At 46.2% G+C, this 13,038-nt stretch overlaps 1 protein-coding gene across 3 annotated transcripts in view; it reads left to right on the plus strand.

The window, feature by feature from the left end:
- Window positions 1-3,168: 3,168 nt before the first annotated feature.
- Window positions 3,169-13,038, plus strand: part of HS6ST3 (heparan sulfate 6-O-sulfotransferase 3) — a 640,375-nt gene continuing 630,505 nt past the window's right edge. For all 3 annotated transcript variants that reach the window (XM_026003637.2, XM_026003638.2, XM_026003640.2), the window contains exon 1: window positions 3,169-4,290. In XM_026003637.2, the coding sequence (XP_025859422.2) occupies window positions 3,596-4,290 (695 nt within the window). In that variant the 5' untranslated portion in view covers window positions 3,169-3,595. The remainder of the gene's footprint in view (window positions 4,291-13,038) is intronic.

The raw sequence follows: 13,038 nt of genomic DNA on the forward strand, positions 1-13,038 counted from the left end.
GTCAATTAAGCATCCAGTTCTTGATTTTGGCTCAGGTCATGATCTCAGGGTCCTGGGATGGAGCCCCTCATAGAATTCTATGCTCAGCGGGGAGTCTGGGATTCTCTCTTTCTCTCTCTCCCTCTTCAACCCCCCCCCATTGCACTCTGTCTCTAAAATAAAAACAAATAAATATTAACAAAATGAATACTTGGGTACATGCTTGAATTGTCTGTGTAATTGCTTGATTCTATGCATTGCTTTCCCTGTGGTTACCTCGAGGAAATGGTGCACTCTATTAGTTATTGTACTGAAAGCAAAAGCAGATTTCTGGGATAATGTACTTTGAAAAGGATTACAACGCATTTATTTATGGAAATATACATTTTGTTAGTAATGTAACTGTGATATGTTTGTCATCATAGTTTCTTCTGAAATTCTCCTAAATAATGTCTTTTAACAATGACATAATCATGTTAAGAGTGTTATTGTCTTTCTTCTGTTTATTTGGACACTGACAGACTAGGTGCCAAAATACTGCAGGATGTAGAGATCACTCAGCTTTGCCGATAAAGCCAGAGGGAGAGGGAAAAATTTAATTGTTCTTTTGCAATTCCATTGCTTCTTCCTGCCTCTTGACTCAAAGGGTCTCAAGAGGAGAGAGAGGAAATTGTGGGCTCTTTTGTTGATGTTCACTGGGTTTCTTCAATGGTGATTTGAATGTATTTCAGGGATATTAGTGGTTGCTAATCCTGGCTCTGCTTTCTCCTGGTTGTCCTTGGTTCCATCTCCTCATCTCTAAAATGGGATATTATACTTCTCTTATCTCCTTAGAATGTTGTTCTGGGAAGCAAATGAGATAACATCTAGAAAGTGCTTTCCACTCTATAAATTGCCAAAGCACTCAGGTTATACATTTGGGTAGCTAACAAGGTTATACTTGTCCATGTGATATCAAACAACTTTATAGAAAATGAGCAACTCCTCAAATAAAGTAATATAAAAAAAGTACAATAAATTTTTTACTTTGGTAAAGGTGTATATTTTAAAAATAAGCAATACCATTAACCAGATGCATTCAGGAAGTAACTGCTGAGTTTTATTTGCTTTCTGTCCTATCACAGTTTCTTGCTTTGGAGAGTAGTGTGATGCCATTAATAGGATTTTAAACTTTAAGTGAGAGAAAAATAAATAGAATTAAGTAAGCTTTAGAGAAGCTGATTCATCTCACTCAACACCTTTTTTACTAATATAAGCTCATACAGTATCAGGAAGGACACTGTTTGTGGTTGTTTATAGAGTTGAAAACAGGAAAGGTAGCAGAGGCGGAGAAGCTTTGTTGAGAAAAATCCCACCTGTCTAGAACAATAAAAATAACTTCCCATGGGAAAGAGTTAGCTTCCCTAAAAGAGATCTGGATCTTAACCGATGGCTGTGAAGGGGAGTCTGACAAATGGAAGAGATTGGTACAGTGTCTCAAGAAAAGACAAGTACCACACAGATCCATAAAGAGGTCAGGTGGGAAGGATGGCTGCTCTAAAGGCATGGGATGCCAGGCATGGTGGACTGGGACTGGTGGGGTAGCCCAAAAGGACATGATGACCCCAGCAAGGGGATCAAATTGCATTGTTCCCCTCTTCAACACACTGCCACTCTCCACGTGGGTCAAGCGAGTATAGGGATTGTGAAGGGGCAGTTACTCCCATTTGATGGCATATCCATTCGTTACCTGGAAAACAGAAACCGTTGTTAAACAACGATTTGATTCTCAGGTAAAGGCAAAATTGAGACGTTTGAAAAATAAAGTTTTAAAAATCTGCATATAAGCAAAAGCTTATTTAGCCAATGAAAGACCTACCTAAGTGTACATTTTACCATCCACATGGTGGTGGTGGTGGTGGGGTAGGGGGGCGGGTGAGGGGTGAGTTTTGCACATTTAGGAAGTCAATGTGGGATGATTTTTAAAAAAAGATTTATTTATTCATGACACACACACACACACACACACACACACACAGGCAGAGACATAGGCAGGGGGAGAAGCAGGGACCCTGATGTGGGACTCCATCCCAGGACCCTAGGATCACGCCCCGAGCCAGAGCCAAAGGCAGACATTCAACGGGTGCCCCTAGTGGGATGAATTTTCAGAGGTGACCCCTGAGCTCCTCTTAGATTCTAAGTTCTGCACGGTTGTGAGTCGGTTGGTCTGGTGCTGGAGGAAATGAAGCGTATGTATGTTCAACAAAGAGCCTGATAGCGGGTGCCTAATGGATACTTGATGGATGGATGCCGGCTGAATAAAACTGTAGAGTTGGGCACACCAAGTTTGTAGTTAAGGAGGGTCCAGAATAAAACTTGAGCAACTGTTAGAATGTCTTGGGTGGAAATCGAAAGCAGTCTGGAGCCAGTTTCCCCAGCAAGCTCGAGGGCAGCCCAGCCTCGGAGCGCCTGCCCGGCCGTGTGCAAGCGCTACCCCCGCGCGCAGGCCGGCAGATGTGCGCGCATCCTCGGAGAGCGGAGAGCGGAAAGCGAGGGCTGCGGATGCAAAGGTCTCGGACCCGTACCGGCGACGCTCTCCTCGGGGCCTCTCTCCTTGCTCCGCCTTTGCCTCTCTCCCGAGTATCTCCTCGCTCTAAGGTTGAAGGGATTCCCACCCCCAGCTGCCTCCTCCGAGCCCCGCGGAGCAGCGGACTCCTCCCCTGGAAACTCCTCCGGGGCTGGGGAAGGCTTTGGCGCATGCTCCGTACCTAGGGCAGGTTTCTGCTGCGGGTAGCAGGGCTCCTGTCACACCGGCTGGCGGGTTGTGGCGGTGCCAGCCAGTGTGTGCGAGTGTGCCTGCGTGCCCGCGCCTGGGCGGACCGACCGGAGCGGCAGCGCGACTCTGCCCGGAGCGGCGGCTCCGCACAGACGCCTCGCGGGCAGCCGCCGCGGGGGCTCCTCCGCAAACTTGCGGCGGCGCCGGCTGCCCCCGCGGCTCCCGCGCCCCGCGCCCCGCGCCCCGAGGGCAAAGGCGCCGGCTGCGCGTTCCGGGCGCGGCAGGGCCGGGCCGCGCCTTCGCCCTTGGCCCGCGCCCGCGCCCTTCCCCGGCGAGCCTCATGCAGCGCCCCGCGCTCGCGGCCGCGGCCGCCCGGCTGCCCCGCGCAGGTGCAGGACCCGCGCCGCGCCGCCCAGCGCCCGAGCGCCCGAGCGCCGGCCACGGGATGCCCCGCGTGGCCTGAGCGCGCGCGCCGCGCCGGGGCGGGAGCGGGGAGCGGGGAGCGGGGAGCGGGGAGCGGGCCAAGCCGGGCGCCCCCGGGAGCGCAGGGCGCCCCGCGCCGCAGCCGCAGCCGCAGCCGCAGCCGGAGCCGGAGCCGGAGCCGCAGCCGCAGCCGGAGCCGGAGCCGCGCGCGCCGGCGCCCGCCTCGCCGCTCGGCTCGCAGGCCCTGGCGCGGCCAGCCCCGGAGTGCCGGGGAGCCGCGGGGCCGCCCGCCAGCCGCACGCGCCGGCGTCAGGGGCATGGAGGAGCGGCGGGCTCCGAGCCGCGCCCCGGAGTCCCCGAAACTTCCGAGCGGGCGCCCGTCCCCGTCCCCGTCCCCGCCGCCGCCGCCGCCTCGCCTGCCGGCCTGAGAGCGGGACCATGGATGAAAGGTTCAACAAGTGGCTGCTGACGCCGGTGCTCACTCTCCTCTTCGTGGTCATCATGTACCAGTACGTGTCCCCCTCCTGCACCAGCTCCTGCGCCAACTTCGGGGAGCGGCCGCGCGCGGACGAGCCCGGCCCGCCCGCAGCCGCGGGTCCCGCCCGCCGGGCACAGGCGCCGCCGGAGCAGGGGGAGCGGCGGCCCCAGCTGCCCCCGCCCCCCCGGGGGCCGCCCGAGGGCCCTCGGGGGGCCGCGGCGCCGGAGGACGAGGACGACGAGCTCGGGGAGCCGGAGGACGACGAGGAGGAGGAGCCGGACTCCGAGGCCGCCGAGAACGGCTCCCTGCCCCGCTTCGCGCCGCGCTTCAACTTCACGCTGCAGGACCTGACCCGCTTCGTGGACTTCAACATCAAAGGGCGCGACGTGATCGTGTTCCTGCACATCCAGAAGACCGGGGGCACCACGTTCGGCCGCCACCTGGTGAAGAACATCCGGCTGGAGCAGCCGTGCAGCTGCAAGGCGGGCCAGAAGAAGTGCACCTGCCACCGGCCCGGCAAGAAGGAGACGTGGCTCTTCTCCCGCTTCTCCACCGGCTGGAGCTGCGGGCTGCACGCCGACTGGACGGAGCTCACCAACTGCGTGCCGGCCATCATGGACAAGAAGGACTGTCCCCGCAACCACAGCCACACCAGGTACCGGCCCGGGCCCCCTCGCCGCCGCCGCCTCCCGCGCCGTCCCCCCCCCCCCCCCAGCTCCCGACCCAGGGCGGCCTGCGCCGCCGAGCGCGGGTCCCCCCCCCCCCCGCCCCGGAGCCTTCCAGCGGCGGGGGCCGGGGCTTTGGGAGTGGGCCGAGAAACCTCTGGAGGGCGCCCCGGGCTGGCCCCCCCCCGCCCCGCTCCTCGCCCCGCCGCCCGCTCCCCGCTTTCACCTTCGGAGGTGTCCCGGGCAGTCGCGGGTGTTTTTCCAAGCGCCCAGGACGGCGCGGCCTCCCATGACCGCGGCTCGGGGAGGAGGCCCGGGTTAGACTAGCGAGGTCGGATCTCACGCCTAAATTGTGTGAGTGGAAACCCGGTTCAGCCCCGTGGAAGGCTGGAGGCGCTGGGCTCAGACAGGCAGGGCAGGACTTGCAGGCGCGCTGAAAAGCCAGAGACGAGTCTGATCCCTCTGCAAGTGGCTCTGGGCTGGCTCCTCGCCAGCTCCGGAAACAGTCCTCTTGATGTGTCTTTGAGGACACGCTTCCAAATTCCTGCTGTACCTCGATAACCCTAATTCTGGGGATGGTCTTTGTTGCCGAGCAGTGCCAGGATCTGGACTCATGCTGTTCTCAGCAAGATTTCCACCCCCCCACCCCCCAGTCCAGTCCATCAACACATTCTAGAGGTACTTGTTAGATGCCTACTGTGTGCCTGGCAAGGTGCTAAGTGCTACCTGGATACAAAGATAAAATAAGTAAAATCCCTTCCTTTCAGGGTAGGTGGTTTTCTCTCCCCCATACCCCCTGCTTTTAAATAGTAGTAGTGCTGAGAATTAGGAAAGTTTGGAATCTTAATAGCCAATGAAACTGCTTACATTATTAACATCCTTTGAGAGAGGCATGGGCTTAAGAATTTGGTTGAATGTTCTTTCTGCCCATTGCAATTTGAAGATTAATCTGACATGCTTGCTCAAGGGACTAAAATATTAAAAGCTTGGAACACTAGTTTATTGAAGTTTTTATCTCAAAGGTTTCAAACAATTTGGTGTAAGGAAATAGGAATTTAAAAACTCAAGCTCAATATGTTGATATCAGATAGCTTTTGCATTTGACATTATGGAAAAACTTCATTTACTGGAAGCTACCCAGATTCTGAAATTCACCACCGCTGAAGCATCTAATTCTACCTCATTTCTCCAAGAATGAGCAAAATTTCATTATAGGATTTTTTACTCTGGCAGTTTTTCAAATACTTTCTCTCCTCCCTGCTCTTTTCCCTGGGTAATGGAAATTGGTTAGAATAGGAAGCTGGTTGGACATGGAATGAAGGCATGAGGTTCCCTCCTTAAGCATATTTTTAGGACCTTTTACTTTTAAAAATGAAATGTTTTAGGTCTTGCCCCTCTCTTTTAGCTTAAAACAATTTTTCAATTAGTTATGACTTTTAAACTTCCTAACAAATGAGAGACAATCATCTATGCTGCATTTTACCCCGGATTGTACTTTCAGTACTTAGACCTTTACGTATTAATTACTGACCGATCCAAAGGAGTTTGCTAGTCTGATTCTCAGCTTCCATTTCAGTAAAACTAGAGACTTTGATTATCACATAGAAGCATCGGATGACTCTTCAGTAGGGATTGGCATTCAATTCCACCAATATCTGTAAGAGTCTCAATGGATAGAGGAGGAGTTTTGGAAGAACTAGAGATTCTGGAACCTGAAAGTGATTGGATTTTTGCTTCGTGATGAGATGCTGCTTCTGCAATAGACCTTCTGCTACATGGATTATAGCAATAAGATCTCACTCCTATAGGAGATACTCAGTATTTCTCTACTCTGTGATGTAGGAAAATTCTTCTGTGGTTATTTGAACGTACAGTTTCTGTTGCACAGTAAGATGCTTTTCTCTGTTTAGTGATGGACCATGGACATTTATTTCTCTCTGAATCACAAGTTATCAGATGATCATCCTGCATTGGGTTGCTTTTTTTTTTTAATTTTTAATTTTCAATTTTCATAGTAGGTTTTTTTTTGGGGGGGGGCGGGGGTCGGTCACCACTCTTTTAATTCTTTTTCCTTCTTTACCCTCTGTCTCCTTCCTGGTATTCTAAATTACTTCTTTTGCTCTAGGCATTGTAGGAGAGAAGGGTTGTGGGTTATGTGAGGCACCCTGCACTGAAAGTTGTAGGGAAAAAGTTGAAGGGATGTCCAGTAGCATCTTCCTCACAGAGAAGATTGAATTAGTGGTGTGTCATTGGAATGCCTGTGTACAGCATTCTGAAGTCAACCAGATTAGCCTGGATAATGGAGGGTACATTTCCACAATGCAAAATGGCAGATAATCTATTGCTACATAATAGGAACAAGGTTCCTCAAATAGGGCTGACTCTAAGCAAAATCGAGAAGTAGATCATGTTGATTTTAGTTCCCTGGTCTCTTTGCTTTTGGCCTCCTTGAAGGTCTGCCTCCCCATTTGTCACAGGGATTAGTGCCTCTGTAAGTCATGTAGTGAGCAAGAGCAAGGATTCCAGATTCAGATGGATATGGCTCTTGTGTGCAACCAAGAGTGGCCCTTACTAGCTATGTAACCAGGAGTAAGTTACTCCTTCTGAGCCTCAGATTCTTCACCTTTGAAGCATAGGTGGAAATTAGTGCTTCTCTAATAGGAGTATCGTGAGAACAAAATGAACAAATGTGTGCAAAATGCTTAGTGCAGTATCTACGCATAGTGTAATGCACAGGTATGTAGTAATACTTAACATCAGTTGTTAGTTGTAATAACACTGTTTTCCTGAATCAAGGCCTTCTTTCATGAAAGGATCTGAGGTCAGTTCCTTAGAGCAGCTCATTGTAAATGGGTCACCGTGTTTTATAGAGATGCTATTTTGTGATTACAGGCGTCAGGACCGAATCCAAAGTTCCAAACCTAAGAAATCAGTGGAAAATTTTATGGACATTTGGGCATCAGTCCAGGTAGGGGACAGGATGGGAAATAGGGACGTAAGGCGGACAATATAATTGGGTATATATTCTGTTGGTGACGAAACAAACAAACAAAATCCAACCTGTCCGGAGTGGTGTGAGCAAGTGGGAATTTCGAGGACCAGAGACAGAAGTGGGAAGCCAGTGCTGAAAGGAGATGCATGGTTTAGGTGAAGGAGCCATCATATGGAATGTATGGACCCGGGAAGGGACAAGGTCCTGGGGCTGGCAGTTTGGGGCCAACACAGAGGGCTTTTTGACCACAGAGATTAATTGGAGTAAAATAGGAAGCAAATCGCAAGATGCCACATGGGAATGACCTCTTCGATCCCATCACTGGTGATTTCCTCTCATTCTTTTTCTTTTGCTTCTCCCCAAAACTATCTTTTGGGTGGGCTATTCTTTCTGATTATTCTTGTGCTGCCTTCTTTATTACTGTGTTTCCTTCTTTTATCTACATGTTCAGGTTTTTATTTTTTTTTATTTTTATTTATTTATTTTTTTTGTTCAGGTTTTTAGAAGGCTATTATTTACCATTGTTGGTATGTATAGAGTCATAGCACTTTATGGTTAAAAAAAGACCAAAGAGGTAATTGAATCATATATATGGCAAAAGGGCAATTTAATCCTAAGAAGGTGAAATGACATGTCGAAGGTTTCCTTAGGGAACTTGAATCTTCATTTTAGTAAGTTATGTTTGATGTTTTACCTATTGTTTTTTTTTTCTGTGTACTTATGAAATTTTTTTTTGTACTATGAAAATTATAGTGGAGGGTGTTTCAACCACTTAATATGTGCCAGGTACTGTGATAGTTCTAGGAATATAGTTTTGAACAGTGTCAGTCCTATGGAGCTTAGGCGATTAGGGCAGAAAGACTTTGCTCTTTTTTGGAGGTATCACCGTCATTCTTAAATAATGCTGGAAAGAGATTCTTTTTTATGATTTATTTAGAGACATAGAGAGAGAGCAAAAGTGTGTGGGGGGGAGAGGCAGAAGGAGAGAATCTCCAGCAGACTACAGGCTGAGCACAGAGCCCCACATAGGGCTTGATCCCAGAACCCATAAGGTCATGATCTGAGTCAAAACCAAGAGTTCACCACTCAACCAGCTGAGCCATCCAGGTGCCTCACTGCTGGAGAGAGATTCTATTCACATCTTTTGTAGGGTGGGGTAGTGATTTTTTCCCTTTTATGACCTGCTTTCTCTTGGTCCTGTTAGGCTAGTTGGAATCTTATAAATATTGTAGTAGATAGGATCCTCTGTATTGCAAACGATACAAATCTAACTCAAACTCAATTCAGCTGGGTGCGAGGGGGTGGGCATTATTGGCTTAATCACCAGACCACAGGAAACATAAGGGTAGAGTTGGTTCCAAGAATGACTGGAATTGGAGGTTTGAAGTCTTTCTCCCCATACTCCTTTGGATATTGACCTCATCAAATTGGCTTATTCCTTTAAATGGGTAAATGGCTGTCATATCTAAGAGTTATGCGGCTAAGCGGATAGCGAGCCTTCTCCATGTTCCAATTTAAAAACTTGGAGAGTGACTCTGGTTAGTCCGGCTTGGAACTTGTGATTATTCTTTCTGTTAGTCCATGTGGCCAGGGCGATGAGGTTTTCAGACCCACCTGGTATCACAGAACCACCCATGGGACTGGTGTGTGTGTGTGTGTGTGTGTGTGTGTATGATACGAAGGGGAGCTCACATAGGTGTAGCTCCCACATGAACCATTTGGTTCTGGATAGTCTTTCCAGTTGTGTCAATTACAGGTGTAAACTTTCAGATTTCTCTTTTGCCTACTTGCATGTAGGAACATTTTTAAAAAGAAGATTTTATTTATTTTTTATTTGAGAGAAAGAGTGAGCACAAGCAGTGGTGGAGGGAGGCAGAGGGAGAAGCAGACTCCCTGCTGAGCATGGAGACTGACATGGGGCTGGATCCCAGAACCCTGAGATCATGACGTGAGCCAAAGGCAGATGCTCAACCAACTGAGCCACCCAGGTGCCCTATCATGTCGGAACATTTTTAAGTTAAGCTACAGCTCCAGTTTACTTGCAGCAGCTAGAAACCATATCATATGAGGAATAATTTGAAGGATTTAATTTGAAGTATTTAATATAATATATTAATATTTAATAATTTGAAGTATTTAATATGTATTTGAAGTATTTAATATGGAGGTGGGAAAAATAAAGAGAGACATAAAAATTGCCTCCACTACTCAAAGGAGGAAGGTGTGGAAGATGGTGAAGCTTGCTTGGTATTCCTTCAAAGGATAGAACTAGGATACATGGGATACCAGTGGTAGGATTAGCTTTCAACTCAGAGTAAGAAAGAACTTCATAAAACTTGTAGTTGTCTAGAGCACCTGGGTGTCTCAGTCAGTTAAGCATCTGCCTTTAGCTCAGGTCATGATCTCAGGGTAGTGGGATCAAGCCCCACATTGGCTCCCTGCTCAGCAGGGAGTCTGCTAGTCCCTCTGTCTCTCCCCCTGCTCCTGCTCTCTCTCTCTCTCTCTCTCTCTGTCTCTCAAATAAATAAATAAATAAATAAATAAATAAATAAAATCTTTAAAGAAAAATTTATAGCTGTCTACAATGATAGTGACCTTTTTTGTGCAATGGTGTACTCCTTAGCAATGAAAACTTTAAATGTGGCTGATCAACCACGGATGTTGTGAAAGCAGTTCCTCCTTGAGGAAGGGCTGAACTTGTATGGCCTTCTATTTTAAAGTCCTGTGTTCTCATCTAAGCTGAATTCAGGGTCTCTTTCTTTGCCCCCTTTCCTGCCCCATGCAGAGAAAACAAACCAAGACAAAAACAAAACAAAACAAAACAAACCCAAAAAGGATTACAAATGAACTACTCAATTCTGAAACAGTTGTAAATATTTCTACCAAGGAAACTTTTGGTAAAGCATGGTCTTATGGTTTAGACTCTTGTGCACAATCAGGGCTAAAAGCAGTGGACAAGTCTTGTGTACCAGAGCATCGCTTCTTAATAATAAGTATAAAAAGATAAAATGAGAAAATACAACACAACTTGCCAGCAAAAGCCATCACTGCTTTGAAACATCATCTGGTTATTGCTTTTTCCTTTAGACAGCAGGCTATAAGGCTATAAGGCTATAAGGAGGTTGCAGAGCTCTGTTTCAGGCTGTCTAGAATATTATGGCCATACTGCTTTCTAAAGCATAATCTTTTTGATGTCTCTTCTAATTAGAAATGTTGAACTGCAAAGGAGGTTAATTTTCACCATCAGGTTTGTGTGCTGTGTGAAACTAAGTAGATAAGAAATTGTTCTGTCTATATGCCATATCCACTTATAGGTTCATTACGGAGTCTCTGAAAGTATTGCTTCTGATCCAAACCACCAATATTTGCTATAAATCAGAAGGAGGTTGAATTAAACCTATGCCATTTTTTTTTTTGAGTTGAAGATAAAACTGGAACTGGTAAATGGTGATCGATGATTTGTTTTTCTGCCTTTTTCTTGCTGGTTACCTTGGGATGTTGGCAAAGGTTGATTTGTTTTTAGAGAAATAGCAATGCTCAGGTATGTATTGGAAGCTAGGTAAATTTAGCCACTAACAATCTAGATTTGCTTAATCTTAGACTCTTACATTATTATTCCAAAAGCTAATTATTATCATCTCATCTTGACAAAGGACAGTCAGAAGCTTATGGCATTTGAAAGTTACTTTTGCTTGATAATGAATTAAACAGGTTTAATTGAGACTTCCAAATCTTAATGTGATTTTAAGACTCATGAAATAAATTATTGGGCCAAGAAATAGGTTTAGTATGAAAACAATTAAATGGGGAACCCAAATTATTTCCTAGTAATCAATTATCTTGTTTTTGAGTTTGTTAAATTATGGGTATCATATATAAATTCTCTATTGATTTTAATTGGTTAATATAACTTTATTTTAATTATAGCTGAGCATTTAACTATGTGTTGCAAAGTGTACTGAACAGTTAACTTAGTGTTATTTGTCTATATCTCCTCTAGCATATACATTTGCTCCATAAAACACATATAAAGTTCCCAAGCACAGAGACTGAGCTATAAAAGATTCTCAATACATGTCAGCTAAAAATCTATCTAGATTCCCTTGTAAAAATATCAGCATAACTTGACCAGATTGTGTTCTTCATGGAATGATCAAATGCTTTATTTTTAAATGTTATTTTTTTTAGATTTTATTTTTATTTGTTTGACAAAGAGACGGAGTGAGAGAGAGGAAGAGAGAGAGAACACAAGCAGGGGGAGCAGGAGAGGGAGAAGCAGGCTCCCTTGAGCAAGGAGCCCGACCAGTAGTTTGATCCCAGGACCTGGGATCATGACTTGAGCCAAAGGCAGATGCTTAACCTACTGAGCCACCCAGGCACCCCTGATCAAATGTTTTATAGCATCTCTCTCTTATTTCAGGTGAAAATTCTAATTATTAGTAATTGCCTTCCATAATTAGCAATATGTCAACTGCCCTGATTCTCTAGAGGAGGAGTAAAAGTAGGGACAGAGGCTAGGGCTTATTGGACCATTCTAGGAGGGTTCTCCTTCAAGACAGTAGGCTAGGAATTAGGAATTCATTGAGGCATGAGGTTAGTCTCATTCATTCTTATGTTAGGAAAAAAAAATCAGCCTAACCAGAGAGCATGGGCTCTTAGATGAAGGTTGGGAGGCTGAGAAAAGTATAAACAGTGTGGACTGGCTAACTATTGGTTGAGGTCAGATGGTTGAAGTGGTTGTGGTTGGAGACTGTGTTATTGAAGAGCATCGGAAGGAGATCCTGAATTAGGAAAAAAGTCTTCAAGGGAAATTGGAAGAATCAGTGACAAATTTACCAGCCACTGAAAATCACTGGAAATCCTGCTGATGTTCCAGTTTGCCAGTGTGATTAGGGCGGTGTTTATGAGCATGGGCTGTGATGTCAAATGAGCTGGATTTTTTTTTAACTTAGAATATACAAGTCTTTCTTTTTTATAAATTTAAATTTAAGTTAGTTAACATATAGTGTAGTGTGACTTTCAGGAGTAGAATTTAGTGATTCATTGCTGACATTTAACGCCCCGCGCTCATCCCAACAAATGCCCTCCTGAATGTCCATCCCCCATTTAGCCCACCCACCTCCCTGGCTCAACCTCTTCTTCCCATATAACCCTGAATAAGTCTGTATCTGTCCTGTAGTTTGATTTCCTTCTTTGGAAAATGGGAGGAAAGTGGTACTTCTCCTGGTGAGTGCTAATAGTACGTGCGGCACATTTTGAGCAGAGCCTGACACATGTTAAGAGTTAGCCATTATTTTGTTCTCATGGGCTTGTCTTACACATCCATGCTGGTGTGCGTGAAAATAAAATGAGTGATAACCTGTGTACCGTCCTTTTTGAAGCTGGGACTTCTCATGCTGGTGAATAGAAACTGCATGCATTCTTTCTTTAGCATATCATTTTATTTTTTTATGGGAAATTAATGAAACAGCAGCAAAAATGTTTAAACACACACAATTAAATTCATAAATGGAGCAATCCTGCAGTGAAATTGAATTAGTTGCCTGTGGGCACATAAATATTTGCAGTTCATTGCAATTATTAATATCTTACCATGCTTTTATTGGTAAGTACTATGCCATTTGTTGTCAGAACCTTGCATTTAATGCTGTGTGTTCATGGTTACCCCTGCATTCTTGTTTCTTTGTAAACATAAGAGGATAGACATGCTAACCTCCTTGTTGGCCTCCACATTTATCTGTTAGAC

The sequence above is a fragment of the Vulpes vulpes genome, chromosome 6, assembly GCF_048418805.1.
Source record: "Vulpes vulpes isolate BD-2025 chromosome 6, VulVul3, whole genome shotgun sequence".
Classification (NCBI taxonomy): Eukaryota; Metazoa; Chordata; class Mammalia; order Carnivora; family Canidae; genus Vulpes; species Vulpes vulpes.